This window comes from Plectrocnemia conspersa, unplaced genomic scaffold, assembly GCF_051122295.1.
Source record: "Plectrocnemia conspersa isolate PC_06_02 unplaced genomic scaffold, ASM5112229v1 ptg000003l, whole genome shotgun sequence".
NCBI classification, from domain to species: Eukaryota; Metazoa; Arthropoda; class Insecta; order Trichoptera; family Polycentropodidae; genus Plectrocnemia; species Plectrocnemia conspersa.
Genome location: NW_028277167.1, coordinates 7,459,588 through 7,483,412, shown reverse-complemented (window position 1 = coordinate 7,483,412; position 23,825 = coordinate 7,459,588). Strand labels below are relative to the sequence as shown.

At 34.3% G+C, this 23,825-nt stretch overlaps 1 protein-coding gene across 6 annotated transcripts in view; it reads left to right on the top strand.

Moving 5' to 3' along the window:
* The window catches only part of Hipk (Homeodomain interacting protein kinase), an 81,991-nt gene extending 59,728 nt beyond the window's left edge, over positions 1-22,263 (top strand). For 3 of the 6 annotated variants that reach the window (XM_088182953.1, XM_088182954.1, XM_088182956.1), the window contains 17 exons: positions 12,355-12,574; positions 12,887-13,089; positions 14,481-14,699; positions 14,775-14,929; positions 15,018-15,450; positions 15,511-15,621; positions 15,694-15,909; positions 16,609-16,734; positions 16,800-17,120; positions 17,194-17,555; positions 17,628-17,893; positions 17,960-18,180; positions 18,254-18,484; positions 18,598-18,678; positions 18,849-18,922; positions 21,247-21,366; positions 21,639-22,263. In XM_088182953.1, coding sequence (XP_088039079.1) covers positions 12,355-12,574; positions 12,887-13,089; positions 14,481-14,699; positions 14,775-14,929; positions 15,018-15,450; positions 15,511-15,621; positions 15,694-15,909; positions 16,609-16,734; positions 16,800-17,120; positions 17,194-17,555; positions 17,628-17,893; positions 17,960-18,180; positions 18,254-18,484; positions 18,598-18,678; positions 18,849-18,922; positions 21,247-21,366; positions 21,639-21,834 — 3,555 coding nt within the window. In that variant the 3' untranslated portion in view covers positions 21,835-22,263. Of the gene's footprint in view, positions 1-4,509; positions 4,652-12,354; positions 12,575-12,886; positions 13,090-14,480; positions 14,700-14,774; positions 14,930-15,017; positions 15,451-15,510; positions 15,622-15,693; positions 15,910-16,608; positions 16,735-16,799; positions 17,121-17,193; positions 17,556-17,627; positions 17,894-17,959; positions 18,181-18,253; positions 18,485-18,597; positions 18,679-18,848; positions 18,923-21,246; positions 21,367-21,638 lie in introns of those variants that run through there. The other 3 variants (XM_088182955.1, XM_088182958.1, XM_088182957.1) reach the window with 2 other exon arrangements.
* Positions 22,264-23,825: the final 1,562 nt, after the last annotated feature.

Genomic DNA, 23,825 nt, shown 5'->3' with positions numbered 1-23,825 from the left:
GTTTTGTAATGTTCTTTTTTTCCACCCCCTAAAAAGATTCCCTTTTTTCGAATCTCGTCGGATATCGGATATCTCGAGAAAATTGCGTCCTGGCTTGTAAATATTGTCGTTGAATTTTGTACAACGAGGTTTTCACCGCAAGGCGAGCGTCGTCATCCCAATATTGACGGTATTGTTATGTCCCTAATACGGTGACGTGTGTGGAGACCATTTGACCTTATCTCACCCGGTTCTTGTCATGTGTCTTGTGTCACATAATAAAAACAACATCCGCGAGAGCCTTCGGAGCGGCAGTCAATTAAGGCTATTTAATTAAGGTACGACCGCCTCTGTCGTATACCACCGTCTTTTATACGGATTCCAACTAAAATGTTTCTGTAAAGCACTTAGTAAAATGTATTTTTAACGTTATGCTGATTGATACAATTACGTGTTGTATCGTAAATAATAATAATTTTTAAAATAACGAAATTGATTTTATAATAAATAAAATATTATATTGTGGGGGCCTATTTATTCATTATGGCAAAAAATAAACGGCACTCTAGTGACGGTGGAAGCGGTGCCTCATACTTCTGTGTACAAATTTATTAACACGAATCTTTTTGAGTCACGCGGTAGCAGTTGCGCATACTGAGTGAGCAGGTCGCATTAGTCAGTACGAGAAGCTGACAATTAATTTATTATTTAAATTATTAGAAAAGTTTAGTTACGTCTTTAATTCCTGAAAATTATGCTTAGATACGTAGACTATGAAAGCACCGCTTCGAACTACCATTTTGAGTCACGCCAGTGATGCAGTTCTGAAAAAATAAGTACCGGAACTCAATGAAATTTCAGTTTATGTGAACCCGGAGACGAATATTTTGGTTATTTTATTTTTTGCGTTGTGCAATGTACTGTTTAAAAATGTGCTGTCGGTGACTATTCAATTTATCTCAAATAAATTTTACCACTACGCCACTGATTTTGATTAGCCCTAACAAAACAATACATATTTTTAATAAAATAATATTTTTCTCAAAATCTGGAACACGTTCGTGATCTAAACAGGGACTTCGATCGAGGCCCGTTTGTTATCTGGCGGCTTATTTGCTAATTTGTTATCACAAATTCCCAAATCAACTTTTGAGAATATCGCTTTTATTTTTATACAAACGTAACTTTCTTATCCAGTGTTTTGTTCCCAATGTTTTTAACTTTTTTTGTCTTATTGACCCGTTAGACGCAACAGACCTCTCAAAATGTAGTTTTTAAATACAATATGTTGAGAGCTGCTGTTGCTTATATTTAATAAGGACATTAAACAGTGATGTGGTATTTCACAAGGCAACACGCACGTCATGTTGGACATCTAATCGATTTCGATATATCATTTTCATTGTTACAAATGTTAAAAATTCTGATTCGTATATACGTTAGGACAAAAAAATTACTCCAATTGCAGTATTTTTTTGTCCTAAGATCAAAAACAAGTTTGATACAGCTTATATCAAAAATAGTGACGTCATATCTTGGATGGAACGATTTATTCACGGTGAAAAATATACACAAAATGGGGCTTTTTTTTTCTTCAAGAAAAGTGAAACTCCGTTTTTTACAAGCGTTTTAATTTTTCTATTGAAAGACAGCGTACTTATATGATACGGAGAAGCACTTAAAAATGCTAGATTTCAGCTCTATGTTAGTGAGATAATCAGATAAAATAACCTCTAACCTAGACTGAGTGTTTTATATTGAATTATTTTCATCTGTCAGAGCTAATAGGTGCCTTAGATGCTGCGCTCGATGCATTGCGATATATAATTGACCACAAGAGAAGCATTAACCCTTTCATGGCCATGCACAAGTTAACTCGTAAATTTATATTTTGTAAATTTTCATCTCAAAAATCAGAATTTTTTTTGATAAAATTAAATTTGTATGAATATTTTTTAACGTTTTACAACGGCTGTATAGTATAGTACATGGTATGTTCGTGCCAAACATTTTTGAGTAATTTTTAAAAAAGTACTATGACCGGTAAGTGGTTTATCTCATTAAATTTTAGTCATTTTGAGACTATTTTTATTAATATTATATAAAACATTGGAATAGCGTTGCCAAGTTAGAAAATTAAGGCAAAAATTTAAATTATGTATTTGGAAAATCTGTTACTGAATCTGTGTTATAGTGCTGTAATATGGATAATTATCTAGCTTTGTTAAATTATCTTTTTATTCAGTTTTTGAAGATTTTGACAGATTTTGTTAAATATATTTGGGAAAAGTCGAAAAATTTATATTTTAACGTCCCAATGATATTATTACATGGTAGCTCCCCTAGAATAGGGCTTATAATTGAATATACTCGAGTTATTCGTCCATCACATTTGCCACGTAAAATAACCGTTCCTTGAAATTATAATTATTCCTCCAAAATTGTGTCGCTACGTCGCAGTAAATCGAATTACCTTTTTTATGTAGCTCGCCAAATAGTAAATCTTCAAAGTTGCTCTCATGCTGAATGATTTGACACGATTTTGTGTGCCTTACGTATTTTAAATTTCGCGCGCGAAGAAACTTGTATAGGATGATCCAATTCGAGTTTATTATGTTGGCAGCACTGTAAATCAGACAGCTGTCAATAATCACGCGTGTTCAAAGTTTGTAACAACACATTTACGAAATTGTTCAATTGTTCTATAGAAACTGTGTATCCAAATTATTGTAGGAGGTTGTTGTAACTAGCTTTCAGCACATCGTTGCTTTGCAACTGAATAATTTCGATCTATATTTTACATATTAGGTACATCAACTAGTTTCACATCGAACGGTGTAGCAATGATGTTCAATTCCATTTGCTTTCTTTTCACGTTCTTGGATCTTTTATTAAATGCCGCGTCTCAGAAGGCTTTTGTCAATCCAGAGTGGGGAAATCCACCGTGGTATAACTTTCGAGTTACACTTTCCACAATTTGAATTTAGCTTCAAATGATTTCACGTTTGAAAGCGGAGAGCTGAGTAGCTGACTGGTGCCCTGCAGCTTCACATTTGGCTCCGAAAGTAATGTCCACCATGAATGCTAGATCACACAACAGAGTTTCCCTTTTTTGAATGATCTCATGAGCATGTTCCCACTATTTTACCACCGAACTGCGGCGTCAGCTGAGTGTAACCCATAACTTTTTACGGGCAGAAATAGTCAAGGATATTAAAAAAATACATCATTTCATTTTTTATTAGAAATTGGTAGATTTATTGAATTTTGAGTTCTATCTGCAGCGGACCAACCAAAATACGCTAGCGGGCCGGGGTTTCCCACCCCCAGTGTAATGTATAGGCGCATGATAACCGATTATTTTTGGCACAAAATCGATGATCGCATGTCGCATTATTTCACGTTTTTGTGACGTCAACTCGCCGCTAAAATCATGCAATTTAACGGCATTGTTTTTTTTGTTATGTCGTGTCTACGCAGATAAACCCGAAACGTTGAGCACCTAAAAACCAACATCAAGTTACAGCCCGATATGTACGAAAATTCTAGAGGCGGCCATTATAAATATATGTAACTTAACATTTTATTTCTAACGGAAACTCAATGAATCATAAGATAAACTTGTATTCATAAAGATGGAATATTTTCAACTTTCAACATATTTTCAAAGCCTTTTCGTAATCGTTATATATTTCTAGATATTTTATCACGTATTTCGTGGATGTCAACGATAAAGTGGTTCCAGCGATTGAAAATATATAATGTAGAATAATCCCTTATCTAATTTTTTGTGATTTCCAAACATTTAGAAATACAAAATCCTTTTGACTTTCACCAGTTTTGATTTTCACGTTTCAAATTAACATAGTTCAAGGGTGTTTCGAATCTTATACATAATTCAGAGGTTATACATTCCTTTCAAAGAATATATCAGTACTCGGCTTTTTTGATTAAAAATAAAGCAGTGCTTCTGAAACGTTTTCGTTTCATCATGTCCCTTACGGATTAACGTGATTTTCGCCAATAAGCGCGTATGTACATACACGCCTGGCTTAGCCGGCACGCGCAGGGTTCACCTTGCCAGGGTCGCGCCCGTTCGCCCTTCGCCCAGGGCGCCGCCGCCAGACGACGCACTTTCCCTATCCCTGTCCCTATCGGCCGCTTTTGATAATGTCGCGCGTTGCGTGTGCGCCCGCCTGCCTTCGTCTCCGCTGGCGGGACGCGTCCCGGGACGCTCGCTCTAAACATAGCCCGCCGCGAAACGTCTCTATCGATTTTACAATTTTACCTTTTGCGCGCCGGCGGCTGCCGCCTCCATCTGCGTGCGTGCTGTGTTTACGTCCCACAGCTGAGCGCCGGTGTCCCGAGTCCGTCGTAAACATATGGCCGTTTTTATTTTTTCGGTGCGCCTCCTCGGCCGGCGCCGCCCGCGCGCGCCGCGCGGCCCGTCGTCATTCATAGTCGGCGCGCTTTCACTTAGCGCTCGGCTTCGGAGCGCTCCGGTTGACGGTTGTCTCCGGCCGCGTGTCAATCCAACGTGACTGTGTTTGTGTGCCGTTTCCAACTCGAACGACAATAGTTAGTGGAAAATTTAGTGATTTACCTTGTGTTCAAAGTTACGTCAAATCAGCCTGGATTTCCTACCAGATGTTTGACTTGTGGATGCGAATTGGTAAGTGGATCTGAATGCAATTGCACAATTGCACGAACTTTATCATACCTATTATAGAACTACGAACTTAATCTTTTGAACACAGTTATCTCTGGCTTGGTATAAACATATGCTTACATATTAACAACCTTATGGGCTTCTGAAGCAACTTAGCTTGATCTTGCTTCTCTGAAATGTATAATATCACGATAGTATAAATGGACAGACCTTATCTTATTTATTATATGTGTAACATTTGCCACCATATGTTTATCTAATATGTATATTAGGAGTACTCAAAGAAAAAATCCTAATTAAAAAACTTGGATATTTAAAAAACACATGAATTTTAAAATGTGTTCTTACGACTTTCCTTTATTGAATCCACTGCGGTCCAATTTATTTAATGACAAAAATTAGACTTACCTATCATTTGTTTATACCGTGTATCCGTTTCAGATGTTGGGACCACTTTTTAAAAAAAAAACATCCAAGAATGCAATGACAAAAAAACGAATATTTATATATACTCTATCCTTATAAATAGTATTTAGCTAATTTTTCATTATTGTATTTCACACAGCACTGATGGCTCCCAACATTTTTATTTTTTATTACTTTGATATATGCAACACTAAATATATTTATACATTAGTTATATTTGTCCATCGTATGATATTTCTCGAAGAAATTTTCCATATGAATATATGATTTTCAATTACGTTTTTAAACATCTCCTTTGTTTTTCTTTCACCAATTACATAATATAAAAAATTACTATATGGGAATAGTACCTATTTGATAAGCCACGCCTAGTCCACATCGTGACGTTTTTTTTGTCCGTACATGCAAATACTATAATATTATTGTTCATTTATATGTTACAACTTTTCCCTTGCTTTTGTTTGACCAGAATCTAGCGTTCATATTACAACTTTTTATAACAATATTACAACTTACAATAAGTGGGAATCGAATGAAGCATATCTAAACCAAATTTTGTGCAATGGAGAGCGAAAAAAACAATTATCCCTTCTCAGAAGTCAAAAATTCACGTCAAAAGCAATAAAATCGTGTCGGCGCCGTTACGTGAATTTTTGACATCTGAGAAGTGATAATTGTTTTTGCGCCCTTCTATTGACCAAATATTTTAACCAACACTCATTAGTTTGTAGTAATATTGGTAAGAATACCTGTCATTTTTAAAACAAACTATAGAGCAATGTGCATGACGCGACATATGTCTATACTTATTCTTCCGTTTATTTTCCCCCGCGAGAAATATTTTGCACTTGACCTAATGATAGCTATAATTAGTTTTGTAACTTTCATTACGTTGGGTTTGGGTTTGAACAGAAAATGAACATATAATTTTTCGCGGCATATAATTTCATTACCGCCTACATGACTTCACTGAAAAATACACATTCACTGTAACACTTATACATCGCATGTGAATAAATAATGATGAGTACGTAAATGTATATAATACTACGTATAGAAAAGTTGCAATCATATAATTTTACTAGCACCTGTCAGATAAATTTTATTTTTACTGCTACTGTTCATTACCATATATCAACAATTCCCTATACCAGTTCTTTTTGTTTTTAATGCTTGATTTAATCAACCCATCTGTTCATAGTATTTTTGTCTTGTTTGAGCAACTCAAAATTAATTATTCTACAATATTGTCAAAATATATTGTTTAACAAAAGATATAGATTTGTTTTTGCTTCTTCTTTCTGCCAAATTTTGTTATACAGTATATATTTATTTGTGTCCAGTTTCCATATGATGTATTTGTTTCCAGTGCAATCAAAGTGTCACACATTCATACGCGTGTTGCTTTGCTATCATCCCATAATGCTACATATGCTACACTCGACCATAATAATCTAGCCTTGTAATCTATTTTATATCTCTGGATTAGCCTCGATTTCAGAGACTATTCTATTCTGACACACAGGTCGTGATAGAATAGTCTCTTTATTATAGAATATGTACAGTTTTGTTATATATACGCGAAGGATCTAATCGTATATGTAGCGGGTTGAACTCTAGATTTTTATAACCATGATTGATGTGAAGAGAGAAGCGGCCGCTTCAGAGTTCATGTAGAAGTTCTTGACAAAGTGTTGTCAGAAGCCAATTTCGCTTATTTTTCGCTGCCATAGCCAATTACGACTAATTAGATGTGTAGTTCCATTTATTGCTGGAATATCTTTTGTGTTACGTTTCCCTTAAAGTTGGAATTATTTCGATATAACACATTCAGAAGGTCCTGAGCGGCTGTTTTAATGCATTTAATGATGCTTTTAGCTAATTCCTTCATTTTTACTTACGGTATGCGTAATAAATTGCTACCGTGTCGTAGTTAGGATTTGGTTTATGGCGCTTTTAACGCGTAATATAAGATTTTTTTTCTTACGGTCCATTACAATAAAAGTTTTGGACTTGCTTTGTATATACCTAGTCAATGGACTTTGTAATTTTTATTTAACACAAAAATCTCCATTATTGATATTGGCAAACTTGATTGGCACAATTGATTTTTTTTATAGGTTATATTTTTACTCAGGGCCTTTTGTAATAAAAAATTTAAATAAATAATTTAAATTTGCGTTTATTTTTTTATAAATGTAAACCTCTAATAGGCCGCGCAGCGCGAAATTTCGTTTCTGAGATGTTTTACTCACAATTATTTTAATTAAATAGCATAAAAGCTTACACAGGAAAAAGATTATCATTAACCATTCAATATGCACAAATCATAATTTGGTGTAAAACGCAAAAACAAGCACCGTTGAAATTGTGCCCAATACTATTCGACCCATAACAGTCTTTAGTATAGCCTTTTAGAGACACGCCCGATTACAGTGATATACCCGCGCATTTCAATATAATTCACACTTAATTATTTGTACCATTATTTTCATATACGTATGTGTACATACATACATACTTTGTCAACATCCTCGTAAAACCGTCAAAAAAAATTTGGAAATGTCACACCTGATTGGTTTTTTAAAGTCCGATAATGTCAAAAGATATCGACGAAACCAAAACCTCATGTGAAGATAAAACGTGTGAGAACTGACAAATTTAAGTACATACATATGGTATGTTATATATTTGATAATGAATCGATAAAAACTTTCAGATTATAATTTCGAATTTTGGTTGCGTTTTTTTAGCTACACTATTTACTACAAAGATCAATCAAAGTATTTTTACCAACTTGTATATATTGCTTAGGCGAGAGGTAAAAGATAATAGTCAAAACCTATATGAAGACTTTTTTTCACCTTTTGACTTTTATAGAACGATAAGGCCTTTTCTTCGCTCTTTGACTTCTGCGGAACGATAAGAAATCGCTTGTCGTATATGACATTTATCTATCGTTGTTTTTTTGTTTCATCGTTAATCAAGATCAGCTAGGTAAATATACGTACGCTTGTTGATTATTCATTATCTGCCGATGAATGAAATATTACCTTCTAACCGGATATAGATATACGTATTATTTACACGTTTAAAATATTTTTCAATATCAGTTTCGCAGAATCGGTGTAAGACTTTTGCTACAATACACCTTCCCCTTTATAAATCCAACAATGAATGTACTATATATAATAAATATGAATATTTAAAATGTATTATTAAACGTTTTAACCTTTCGACCTTTTGTCTGAAGAGCTAAAATGTATTTCAAATGCTAAGTAAGTAAAAACGCTGACTTTTAATCTCACTAAGATCTAGCCCAGACACAAACGTATATGTATATATATATTATATAATACTATTTTAATAATAATAATGTGCATTCATTTGTCGGTCACATACATACATACCTGAAACACGTGTAATTTTAATATTTTATTCATATGTGTATTATATATAGTTCAAATATATAATTCATGGTATTAAATTATTCACGCATATGTTGCTCCACATTTAAAACATACGCGTGAAATAACACTTTCAATACAATATTGATTTATAGATTTTTTGTGTACATATAAATTAACGATTGATGCTCTGCATTGTGCGTTATTTAATTATTTAATATAATTTTAATGAAAATGCTGTATCTATAAAACAGACAACGGTAACGTTTGTTAAACGCGGGTAGTTGGCTATTGTATTATTTTAACGCGCTATCTGTGTAAATGAAAAGCTTAATTGAATATACTTTGAATGTATTTGAATACGCTTGTTGGGATTTGTAGAAATTTATTAGAAGTTAATTCACTTACGGTATTAGAGATGTACGCAATGTACGTTTTTGTTTAATGGAAAAAGGTAGTATAAACCGAATAAAAAAATTCCTTATATTGAATATAAGGTAGATGTTATATTTATATTTTGTTTTTTTAATACCATATTACTACAGCATCAAAATAACCTCTTACAAGATTCCATTTTTAATGAACACAATAAAATTGTTAAAAAAAAGTTTGAGGGTCGGCGAAACACCTTGAATGTCGCTTGTGATCACATCAGGGATATGCCAAGTCAAGGACGAACTGAACTCTGAGAAATATTGTGTCAAGTTGTAACGTCAAATATTTCGTTATACTGAGATCAGTCTTCATTACAATGAAAACATTTTGTATGAAAGTTTTTCGGGGACTAATTGAAGATTCGTTATACTGGGAATTTCGTTATTTCGGTATTCGTTTCAAAGAGATTTTACTGTATTTAGTTGTATGTATTCCACATTTTTTTTTTAATTCCCTTCATCAACGTTTATCATATGCCATAACAAATAAATAAATTGCGCTCTACACTCAAATATTTTTTGTTCATATTCATTTCTACAAATTGAATTAAACCATCTATATTTCATTCAAAATAGTTAATGATGCGCTTATGTATATTTTCTCCCCTCGAAGTCTAAATGTTACAACATTAACCTTTGCCTTCCTGTGATGTACATCGAGTGTACATGTCATGTATTATACGCAAATCTGTATAAATATGCCTAATAAAAATATATATATAATTTGTAATAAACGAGGATATAACAGACATAGAATATGTTGTATGATATACATTCGAAAATGAGCTATATTATAAAAATGTCTAAGCTTGAATAGTTCTTAATGATATTCACTATGACCAATATTATGAAAGTAATATTATATTTACATTAAAATCCATGACTAATTATTGCTATAGTCTATTTATTTTTAAGAGTCAGTGCGCAATAACATCGTTTAACGCGCAATCATAATGTTCTCTTAAATTTCTGCGCTATGATTGTCATTCTCAATTAATCGATTGATCTCACGGCCAACGACATTTGAGAGCACATTATGATTACGCGTTAAACGATGTTATTGCGCACTGACTCTTGAAAATAAATATACTATAATAATAACTTATATTATGGAAATGTTGGTGGTTTATTTGACAATTTACATTATAATTTTTAAACCGTTTTATATTGCCAAAATTCATATTAATTTCCAAATTGTGTCTGTATTTTCGTCATACGTTACTTTAATTTCATTTGAAAGATTTAAAACACATGATCGATGACAAGTGTTTGATTGACCTTGGTGATTTGCGCATCAAGCACAGTTTGAGATGTATGTATTCATAATAATCGCGATGTCCAATATATTCATTAACTTTCAGCACTTATATCACAACAATTGCTACATTTCGACGTTGCTTATTTATTATTATAACGTTTTTCCAATATTAAATCACTATTTTTTTACATGTACACTAAGTGTACATCACCGGAGCGAGCCGATTTTTTTCATGTATACATTCTTGACTTATTGTCTCTCGTAGAAAAGTGCCGAAAAACATATTATTCACTTGATACGAATTAATATAATATGATTCCGTACTTAATATGTATATATATAGATATACATATGTCCTTTGTGTTTTATCTTAACTCTCATCCCTTCGCTTTTATGTGTAGATATAATATTTCATATTTGATTGTTGCGTTATAGGTTGAATAATCTTTCGCTGAAATCTCAAAACCATATTTCATTACTTTCGAGTTCATGCTACGCATTTTTAAGTCAATAAACGCAAACGAGAAACTCGAAAAATATACTGCTACAGTTCAATTTCTATGTATGTCTCGTTACGATGCGCCATACGCCGCGTTATATAGTATTATTACGATGAGGTTCAACTTCGACCTTCTTAAGGGCATTGAGGGACGAATAAAAATCCAATATACATCGTCGTTACGACGGACACCGCGTTTTTTTATTCTCTCCCGTCTCCTTTCAATATCGGGTTGCCCGAGAAAAATATCTCACCTTCGACTTTCTCTCTCTCTCTCTCTCTCTCTCTCTCTCTCTCTCGAATATTGAAATGCGAAAATTATGAAAAATCTGTATTACGCAGTAAGTTTTTTTATATTAAATTTAAATATATCTCAGAAATACACTTTGACGAAAAATAAAGATTTTACTGAATTATACAACAAAAATATGGCAAAAGCAAAATATTATTACAAAAAGCATACACCTTATCTCCATTGAATTGAATTAATACAGTTGCTAAATTCTCAAATATAAGTCGTCTTATATTTCGTCATTTATAAGACATGTTACAGCGGTTTGGACTGTGAGAAAATATTTTAACATATCGCATACAAATGTGTGTTTCGCATGATTGTTATTTTTTATGACACATTAAAATAATCGTTATTTATCATTTACCATTGTGTCACATGGCGTAAATATTCATGGCTAAGTTTCGTCGAACGTTACCTGTTTTCGATGGTTTCTTTATGTTTAAATGTCCATGCATAACTTATGTATATATAACTAACTGTACTTAAATGCATAACTATAATAAATTTTATTTAATTTTTAGATTAGAGTTATTTATTGTTTTATTTTTGTATATTTAAAAACATGATTAACGCTAATTGCTGGCAAGTTTTCGTCTAAATCTAATGATGCCACTTTTACGATAAAAATAAATGATGTTGAGAAACAATATGGTACATCAAACTCAATAATATTTTTGTTGTGTTTTATAAAATCACACAAAATAGATCTAATTGTTTTTGTTATACATATATTCATATGGAAAAATATCAATAAAATATGTATGATTTTACTCGCGATTAACTTTTAAAACTTTCTAAATGGATCTGGACGTTTCTTATGATATAAATAAATAGTAATGCACAAAATAATAAACGCTGCCAAAGCTTTGTTTCTATTAATTCAAGAGATTGATTTGACTGGTTATATAAGTCTATACACAATCTGTAGACTGTATATCTATCGTTCATACACAGTAACAATAATACATTAATTTTATTAGTCAATTGACATTTATGTTCAATTAAAATTATTAAAAAATAGTTTTTTTCAAAATAGATATTATTATCAAAAAGGAAGATTATAAACAAAATATTAGTCCTGCGGTAATAGTAACACTATCCGTGCGATGGTTTAAATCTTATATAAAGAAGAGCGTCGAGAATGCGCCGGTTCCCGGTTCGTTTGACGTGTTGGGTTTGTCCCAATGTCCCAGTTTATTTTTGTATCGTCCACATTTACGATCTGGTCCGAATCAACCCACTCCACTCCGTTGGCTATCCCAACTCTTTCGAGATGACAACGTCAGAATACAAGCCAGTCATCCTGGAATGTCACAATTGACAGTTTTATTATTTATACGTGTTGTTATATATTGCAGTCTAACCGGTGGAGTATTTGACGTTTCAGAGAGCGTGCTGGTCTTGTTCGTGCTCGTGCGGTGGCCAGCAGCGTTGCTGGTCAGGCGGCTCGCGGCGGGCCGCGGGAGATGGTGAGCGGGCGCCGCGTTGCTGCCCGCGCCTCGGCCCCGGCCCAGGGCCCACCACCGGCCCCACCACGGCCTCCCACAGCAAGCAGCTGGCGGCGGGCGGCGCCAACCACCCGCCCCAGCCGCAAGGTAACCCTAAACGTAATACCCCCTCTTTTACCCTTTTTTTTCACGCACACATCCAACACAAACACTATTTTGATTTGTTTTCTTTTTAACATATATACACCCTTGACAAACTAACTAAGAGTTACGGCTCAAATTGAATCATAATGACAATTAGATTACTTACTTATTACTACAGGAATCGATTCAATATATCACAATAGTTTTAAAAAAACATCACAGTCCTTTATTAACGAAACCTTTGCCCTTAGTTTAGTAATTTGAATATTTGATTTTATGATTTAACTGGTTCTTTAGCGAACGATGTCATGTATTGCTCCGTTGCAGGGTCAGGTGGTGGCGATGGGGACTACCAACTGGTGCAGCACGAAGTGCTGTACTCCTCAGCGAACCAATATGAAGTACTCGAGTTTCTCGGCCGAGGCACCTTCGGACAAGTTGTCAAGTGCTGGAAGAAGGGCACGAATGAAATTGTCGCCATCAAGATACTTAAAAACCACCCATCGTACGCCCGTCAGGGACAAATTGAAGTGAGTAGCTTAATTATATATATGTTGATCCATTTCAAGTTTCCTATGCCAAGAGCCACATACGGTACATATACAGAATCTGTTACATAAATTAAGAAATAATATAACAAGACTATTTAGGTATATATTAATCTATGGAGAAACCTTTAAAAATATTACCGCTTGAATAGCTGTCTTGACTAAAATTAACCGTTTTTGTGCCACAATGTTTATAACATATTTCGCCCTCAGTGCTGCGTATTTTTAGATTAAAAAAAAGGTCATAAACATTAGGAAAGCACGTGTTGACCCTCTTCACATTCCTAAAAGGCCTCTGACTTAAATTATTTAGTCAAGCGCTTGATATTTATTTTATATTTTATTTGCAAACTACATATTATACATCGCTCCTGACGTCGCTCAAGAAAAAAATGTTTTCATCGTTTTTAAACTCGCTATTTAAATTATCATAATTTTTAATGCTTCAACACAGCTTGTAGTATTTTTTTCTTAGTATAAATAATAGTTTTTTTTGCGAGACAGAAAAAAGTTTCACACGGCACTAGCGTCATGACCATAACAAGCAACAAAACGCTCGCGTGGCATTAGAAAGGTTAATGTGCTTCTTTTCAACGTTGCCAGAATTGTCACTAGCCATTTGCGCCTTTGTAATTTTTAATAACATATTAATTGGTGTAGAACTTGAATAAAAGTGTTTTGTAGTCAGTTAGAGGTGTCCCTCCAGTTCGCGCCTTTGTAATATGATATTTCTCGATCAAATTTCACACATTATATGATGAGGTGTCATCAAAAAGGCCGAAAAGATTTTTTATTATTGTTATATTGCTATTTTATATTTTATAAAAAATACATGGGTGTGACAAAATAATTGGACCACTCCAACATTTCACATATTTTGCAAGCAACTAATGTAGGAAATAAATGTTGTTTTTTAAAGGATTTGAAGCTCGTTAGAAGGCGATGAGATTCGGGTTATAAGATTCTTTGACAAGTCAATAACACTTGACATATATTTTATTTTAAATTCTAAAAATAGCTGACATATGCTACGAAATATACCGTGACACGAAAAGGGTTAATAAAATACATCAAATATTTGATTAATAAAAAAATCTGAAGATATCCTTAAATTTATGTTATTTTTTTAAAAAGTTCAGCAATTGAAGATAACCATTTACCTTGCATTTAATAACGGCAATGAAAACATTGCTTATATAATTTACACATATGAAAATATTAAGCTTTTTGTGTTGATATTCCAAAAGCAATTACACCTATAAAGATTTCATTAATACAATACAAGCAGATGTTTCGGAAACTGAAGTTGGATCACCTTTATTTGTATTATACGTAATTTTAATAAAATACAACATTAATAAATTTATTTTTAGGTGTCAATTCTATCGAGGCTATCTCACGAAAATGCCGATGAGTTCAATTTCGTGCGAGCTTACGAGTGCTTCCAGCACAAATCTCACACGTGCCTCGTGTTCGAGATGCTGGAGCAGAACTTATACGACTTCCTCAAACAGAACAAATTCTCTCCTCTACCTTTAAAATACATCAGACCAATATTGCAGCAGGTGCTTACAGCTCTGCTTAAATTGAAGGTGTGTATTGAATATAAAACATGGCATACGATATGTGTTATTTTCATTAATATATATGTATAAATTTATATTTAGCAATTGGGACTTATACACGCTGATTTGAAGCCAGAAAATATAATGTTGGTCGAGCCCGCACGCCAGCCCTATAGGGTCAAAGTCATTGACTTTGGAAGTGCTTCGCACGTCAGTAAAGCGGTTTGCAACACATATTTGCAAAGTCGTTATTACAGGTATATATTGTATTACTCTTCATTTTTCCGCTAAGATATTGCTTCTTTTTTATGATCTGACACATCTTTTTTTATTATTCTTCATCAGAGCGCCGGAGATAATATTGGGCTTGGCTTTCTGCGAGGCGATCGACATGTGGTCACTGGGATGTGTGGTCGCCGAACTGTTTCTCGGATGGCCGCTGTACCCCGGCAGCTCGGAATTCGATCAAATCAGATACATTTCTCAGACGCAGGGATTGCCGACAGAGCATATGTTGACGAGCGCATCCAAGACGACGAAGTTCTTCTACCGCGACATGGACAGCACGTATCCGTTCTGGCGGCTCAAGACGCCCGAGGAGCACGAGCTCGAAACCGGCATCAAATCCAAAGAAGCGAGAAAGTATATCTTCAATTGCCTCGACGATATCGGTCAAGTGAACGTACCCACCGACTTAGAAGGTGGGCAGTTGCTCGCCGAAAAGGCAGACAGACGAGAATTCATCGATCTGCTGAAACGAATGCTCACAATGGACCAAGTAAGGATTTACGTCGTTTATTTAATCAAGTGAATACTGATCGCAATTTTATTAATCCAGGAACGACGTATCACACCGGGCGAAGCTTTGAATCACGCGTTCGTCACCTTAGCTCATCTCGTAGATTACGCACACTGTAACAATGTAAAAGCTAGTGTACAGATGATGGAGGTAAACGTCATTTTATCGATTTATGTATTTTTTTATAAATATGTGCTATATGTATGTGTTGTATTTTTACAGGTTTGTCGTCGTTCGTCTGGTGTCGAATACGGTAGTACCGTCGGAGTCGGAGTTGGAGTCGGGGTTGGCGTTGGAGTGGGCGTGGGTATGGGCCCAGCGGCTCCGGCCACTGCTCTCATCAGCAACTTTGTTCCTGCATCGTCAGCCAGTACTCACACTCATCTCACGTTCACCATCAACCAACAGAGATTACGATCGGCTCCTTACGATAACCTGGTACGCACTTTTAATCAATTAACCACTAATGTGCCATACTTTTGCACGAAAAAATACACGTACAGCCGGCATATTTGCACGTGATCGAAAAAAGATACAATACAATACCAGTGATAACTTTTCGGTCGTAAATATTCAATTTACGCAAAAGGGAAAAAATCTTCGTTATGGTGTGACATTTATGTACAAGGAAGGATATTCGAAAAGATTTTTTCTTGAACTACTAATTATTTTTTAATTATTTAATTTTGTATGGAAAGGATTATAATAACGACATATGCTAGAAGAATATACTATCTAAAGTATAATTAATCCGTTAGTAAGAGTCGGTAAGAATCTGTTAAAGATCGAGTTTCATAAAAGCGTGTTAACACGTGTCCGGCTGTACGGTCAAGTCCCCAAAAAGCGTATTAATCGGATTCCGGCGCTTTAAGTGTAAAGGATGGGTTACGCACATGATTTTCGGTTTTCAAAGATGGAATTATGAATCATTATTTCTATTGTTTAATTTTATTATTATTATATTATAAAAAAACGTATTTTTTCGAGTAAATGTTTTAAAAGAAAAAATATTTTTATTTTTTTGTTGAATATTTATTATTTACTTGAAAAAAAGGAAAGAAAAAAAATATTAGTTTTTTGAACAACTTTGGAAAAATATTTCAAGCATTACGTGTACTAAATATGGTTTTGTTACAGTATCCGTTTTATGGAGGCGGTCGCACAGTGAGCGGCACTGTGGGCAGACAATATGCAACTGCTGCAAGACCTGATCCTTTCCAACATCAATTGGTCTCTTCAATATTGTGTCAACCAACATATCAAGTAATTATTTGCAAATATTTATTTTGTATAAATTGATATTTTTATTATAATCTATTTAATTATAGAGTATGGGTGCTTCGCCTGGAGGCGCATTGGGAGTCGGTGTAGGTGTAGGTGTCGGAGGTGCTGCTGGCGCCGGTTATGTACCAGTTTCGGTAGTCGAAGCTGGAACGAGGGGGGTGGTGCTTGGCTGGAGGGCTCCACCGCCAGCCGGTGGAGCCCCTCCTGGCCCACCGCAACCTCACCATCACGTTCAAGCGCCTCCTCAGGCTCCTCCGCCGCCGCACCCACACCCGCATTCGCATCATCATGCGCTGCAATTAGCAGAGGCGGAGTGGCCGCCGCGAACTTCGCTCATTGCCGTAGATTCAGCAGCAATTTTACCGGTACAATTAAATCTACACTCACAACTTCCATAAAAATAATATTGTGCTCTAATTTCTATCGTTCAATTCACAGGACGGTCGACCCGTGTTTGGCGTTGAAGTCGGAGAAGTTTACGGTACATTCGATCATTCTTCCGCATGGCCACCGCAGCATCATCATCACGCGCAAACAAAAAGATCGTCGAAGATTCATCATTCTTCCGGACTGGCCGCGAACCATCATCAACAAACTTTACCGCATCCGACTCACCACCAACAAAACGGACATCATCACAATCAACATCATCAACAACATCAACACCATCCTCACCATTATAGAATCGCGACCGAAAAGAAAGAACCGACACAGTTGAGTCCGGTCAAGAAACGAGTCAAAGAAGGAACTCCGCCTCAACGAAGATCGTCACATCATAACCACTGGCCAGAACAGAACTCGTAAGATAGGATTAAATTACGTTAATCATTAAATTGTTATTATTTCACTCTAATCGTTATTTATGCATTTAGTTCTGGTCGAAAACCGCCATCTGTGAACGGATCATGGGACAGTATCAACGTCGTTCGAGGACAACAATCTGTCGTTGTGACGCAGCCGCCGCCGGTGCAAGCCAATCAACATCAACAAACGATAACGATACACGATGACACGCCGTCGCCGGCAGTGTCGGTCATTACCATATCTGACTCCGAAGACGAAGCGACAGCGCCGCCTTCTTCCTCAAACACTAAAACTCGGAATCCACCCGCTCCACAAGTGATAGTTGCACCGCCAAGTAATTGCCTTACTTAGTTGCTATTGAAATTATTTTGAATGTGTATAATATTTATTTTTATCATAGCTGCCGAATGCAGCAGCGGAGTTTGCGTGACAGTGAGCGAACCTGAGATTGAGTCGCCGAGGAATAAGCCAACGCCCCACCACCATCAACCGCATAACATACAAAATAATAATCATCATCATCAGAGTAGCAGCAGTAGCAGCAGCGGCAATAATAACAATAATGGAAACTCACATTTGCATCAAAACGTTTCACAGCCGACTTACCAACCGACTTCTCAGGTTAGTTCGAAATTTATAAACTACTTAGCCGACGTTCAACAACATATAATTACCTTGATATTATATTTTTTAGACTATAAAACACGAGCCGTGTACGCAATCCGTGTGCAGTCATGCGTCAACATCGAACAATACGTCGTCCGCAGTACCCTCGCAGGGAGTCGTTCAATTGAATCACGCTCCAGCTCCGGCTCACAGCGGACCCACGATGCAGCATCAAAAGAAGAGATTGCTGGCAATGGCGCAGTCTGAGTGTGCTGCCAAACAAGAACCCCCGTCCAATGATTACATCATCACTCCTCAGGTGTGTACTCGTCGAATATTTTGCATCAAAACAATAATAACCGTAATGCTGTGTTGCTAATCGTGTAAAATGGAAGAGGTTAGTAAGTGTATATTATTTTTTTCATATACCAGTCCAACCATATTATGAGAAACACAATGCAAGACTACCAATGTGGTCAATATACTCCAATTCATCACCCCAAGAGAGAAAGTGTATGTAAAACTCATATTATATTTTAAATGTGTGCTCTTATAATATTGAAAATTATGAGATTATGTCTAAATTTGTTCAGATAGTAAAACTACATTAATTCGAAAAAATTGAACGATTCGAATTAGCAAAGTGTACACATATTTATTAATTTTTCGTTTTCTCATTTCAGATGAGCGGAATGAGAGAATATCAACCGCCAGCTGCACATTTGAAGACAGGATGGACTCATGGAACTCCTTACAGGTACAATTTATTGTATGTTTGGGAATAAGATGAAAAATTTTGACGTGTCTTTTTTTCTGCATGATGTAAAACGGCAGATTGTTTCGCGAGAATTACGCGCATCACAGAATTACAACAACAAAATCATAACTTTTGAACTGAAACGCACAATTTCGACCTTACAGCCACGGTCGGCTCATAGTACGTTCAAAGAATAAATAGATAAATTAATAGAAAAAAATAATTAACTAACGACATCTGTTGTATAATAATAGAATATTATGAGAGGGAATATTGTAAATATGGTTTTCAGCTAGACTAATTTTTTTATTCATAAAATCAAAATTTATTTATTTTTTGTCTCTTATATACAAACCGCTATCTCACTCATACCTATAAGAAGGAAAGAGATTGAATGAACAGGTGTCAATATATTCTGTTGAAACTTGTGTTTCGTAAAAAAAATGCGTGTGTCATTGAACTACCCTAGTGATTCTTTACGACCTAGTTTCTGATTGGTCATCAACTTATTTCGGGCTACTTCTCAAACTTTTAGCATCTTGTCCCCCTTTACGTAAATTTTATATATTTTTTACTCAACATTACTTGAAATTAGAATAAATAAAATATATTTTATGAAATTGTGTTACGTAATTCAAAAGTAAAAAATGAGGAAATTTTATTGAAAACTTTTATAAACTGTCTAATTAGTTACGCCTAAAAAGAGTATAAATCAATGAGAATTTGTATAAATAGAAATGTCAATAATTATATGAGAGTGATGGTCTAAAATAAAATGAATGAGTTTTCTTGCATTAACAATAGAATTGATTTATGGGGGCTTGCACTTGCAGAAAGGGTTGTCGAAGGGTCGCTTTGAATAAAAAATACTATTTGTTTAGATTTTTAGTATTTTGTTGCATTAATTTTGTCTTAAAATTTCTCTTTTATATGAGTATAAACTTTTACATGCGGAATTAAATTTCATAAAAAGTCACGAAATGAATCAATTATCCAATAAAAAATGAAGTTGAAGATTTAATTACGATTTTTTTATTTGTATATAGTTATTCCTTTATGCATCTATATTTACCTTCAAAATTAATGTCTATTTTAAAAATTAAAAGTCTGCCTCCTTCTGCAAAATCCTCTCCCCTTTTTCTTGCATGATGAGGGCATGATTCTGCACACTCGATAATTGAGTTGGTATTTTTTGTCCTCATACTTCGTCGGAAAATGCTAGCCTATCAATATTCAACTTTTCGTTGGGTCATTTATCTTTCTTCCTCCTCTGGTAATTTTTTTTTTATAAATTCTAAAATTGTAAACAGTGAAATTCGAGGCACACCAATACTCTTCGACTTCAGAATTAAACTGAATGCAAACTATGTAATATATTATATATATTCAAACATATATTGCATATGTGGAATTCATTGGAATGACAGATCTTTGACTAAAAAAAATTGGGTCACTCTCCCCAAAGCTCTTGTGATGTACAAAAAAATAACATGTGTTCTGATTCTTGGTAATAAAAGTAATTAAATGAGGGTAGAAAGTCATTGGAACATAACATCATAAAAACATCATTATATATCATAAAAAAATTATGTGTTAAATTTGAGACAAAGACTATATATCCGCTTCTCGCACTTAAGGGACATGCGATGTGAAGCGGATTTATCCGCTCCTTGCACGTAAAGGGTTAAGAGATGCGTTTTTTTACAATATTTTACAGATCTACGTTCATCTATATATTCACAATTCATCATATCTGATGCGTCTCCACCACTTCTGCCACTTTAATTACTTTCATTGCCCATTATCATTATTATGCAGGGTTAAAATAAATTGAATCAATTTACGAAAACAATAAAAAAATGTTTTCAATTGATAATATGCAATTGAAATTAATAATATAATAATCGATTCAAGCACCAACTGTTCTTTATTGCTGTTAAAAATAAATCACAAGGTCAAAAACTGTCTAAAAACATCGTAGCAGCTTAACCCGTATCCATTTTTAAAATATGGAAAGAGTGTTAAATATGGAAAGAGTGTTGAATTTCTACAAAAATGGTATATTTTTATCAAAATTCGTCAACGCAGAAAGCTAAAGAGCTTTACGTTACATATGTTTCAAATAAAAAAGAACACGGTTATTATACATAAAATTTTGAGGTCTAAATATCGAACAAAAAATCTTACTGTATAAAAAAATATTTTTTTAAATGAAAATCCATACTGCACGAATATACACGTCCACAGGGAAATTGGTGCAGTTTTATGAAGTAAACAATGCTATAAAATTTTAAACATATACATATTATATGTTGATGTTACAGATCATCTTCTGGAGCGATAGTAGGCAGTCCAGCTGCCGGTGGCGTGTCCCCCAGCTATCCGCCGCCTCATCGTGCAGCACCCTTATACGTCGGTGTGGCCCCCTCTTTCCATTATCATAGGTAAATATCGAGTTGTATTGTTTTTACTCGTACTGCTCAATTTTCGTATATATACCACAATAAGGTTTGTTTTGTGTTTTGTCAAGGCGCAATACGGTTTCAGCGATTCCATCTGAGGAATAAAAATAGTAGATAATAACTCAAATAGATTCTGTACAATAAAACAATGCATTAATTGATCTATAGTCGAAGGGAAGAGAGATTATGATAAGCTGCTACTATTATAAATAAATTAAACTTAGAACGTTAATTTACGTTTTTATTATTTTTAGTGGAGTGCCTCCTCCAGCTCATCAAGGGCGTGGCAGCGGCCCCGGCGGAACGACGGCTCCGCCTCCGGCCCATCTGCCTCCACCGCCTCATCATCTGGCGCCTCCGCCCCCGCACCATCCGCACGCCCACCACCACTTGGCGTACACTAGTCCTCCAGCTCACTATCAACCGCCGCAACTCTGGTTCACTGACTGACCACCAATTACGCTCACCTTCCTCACGGCACCGCCGCTTTGACGAATATACGAAGAAATATGATTCTTTTAATGTATATTTTTTTTATATAAAAAGTGTCGAGATGAACGCGCTCGAGTGTATATTACGTTTTTTTGAACTTTTTTTTGTACTACTTATTAACGATATTGATATTGTCGATTATCCCTAGTCAATAATTTGTGATGCTGATTGATGTTCACAAGTGTTTCGACGATTTCGTCAATTTTATTTGGTATTATATTGTGTGCGCTTTTCAAAGTATGTTTATTGTATTTTTTTACTTTAACTTTGCGTGATATTCAAAACGTATAAAGCGTATGCGTAATGCAAGAGGATGAAACGGTTCGATAATGACATTGAACCGACTTATAAAAAAAGACCACGAGTCAGTGATGCGGATATTGAAAAGTGAAAATAATACAAATCGACGGATTGATATAAATAACATTGTGAATAAATCTGAGACGCAAGAGGAGCTAAGTTTGTAACGTAGTTTCGGAGACGAAGTTATGTGTTTGATGCCGACATGTTAGTGTGTTTTAGTTGATCACTTTTTTCACGGAGTGCGACGGAAAGTTCGCACTCTTTTGACTCTGATATATACTTGCATGTATATTGAATGTAAGATTTTTTATATAGGCTTTTCGTACAAAATTAGTAAGATTTTATTTTCTCGCTTGTTTGAGTTTAATTTAGAAGTATTCGTTTCTTTATCGTCAATTTTCATTTGTATATTACATATATAAAGTGTTCCCATTTGAAAGCCAAAGAATTCCAGCTTTCTTTTTATGTACACGTTTTAAGTTAATAGAGCGTTTAGCGTTTGTGCATTTTATAATTAATAAATTAATACATAATAATAGAATTGCTCTTATTTAATATATATGTGATATATTATTTTGATTTTATATAAACGGGGAGCTAAACGCACTATATATGTTATAATATATCCCCATAAATGTTGCTGTATATAACACATTCTTGTTATATATAAATATATTAAAACTATATAAGCAACGCATAATTTTTTAAATTTATATGTTCTGAATGCATTTTTTTTAATATCACAAGCATTCTAGTTTATCGCTATAATTTCACATAATCTGTACCTGCTTGAAATTTATTCCATATGTATTTTTGAACTTGCTTGTAAATATATATATATATATATATATATATATATAAATATATATATGTTATTATAATTTAATACGCGTTCAGATTGATTTTATATGAATTGCTTTATTTCGAATAATTTTGTGAGATTATAGTAACTTTACATTTGTAATTTAATGATATTTTTATTTTTTAGAAATGGTATTGGGATGCATATATGAATTATTAACAATCGCCCTAATAATTTATCGTGTATTTTTTATTACATAGAAACGATCATATGAGATTGTTTATTAACATTGGTACAAGTATTTTATACTTTTTATTAGTTTGTGTATTTTTTTAGCCCTAGTTTATATTTAAAGTTTGTTAACTAAAAGTCGCGAGTTGAATTGATTGAATATTGATTTTAACCTTCAGTACACATGTTTGTAATTTTGCTACTTACATTTTTTTATCGTATCGTTCTACCATTTATGCGCCAATTGTGATTTAGGGCCATATTTTACTTTTGATTTATGAATAATTACTCGATGTGGAATTTTGTGTTACTATTACGTAAAATTTATATTATACGCATACATATTTAGTTACTATTAGTCGTTAAAATTGTTCAATGCGTAACTTAGATTAGCCGATTGAACACTTTTTTACGTTTAATACTTTGTCCAAATATTTTTTTATGATTAGGTAGTAATTTTTTTGTGATCTGCTTCTTTGTTAATATATAGTATATTATTGGAAAATGTTCTAAGGTGTGCGGTATGTAATTAATATTCGCGTTTGTTGATCATTTATTATTAATCGGTGATTGAAATACAAGGTTTGTGCTTTCTTACGTTTTATTGTTCGCC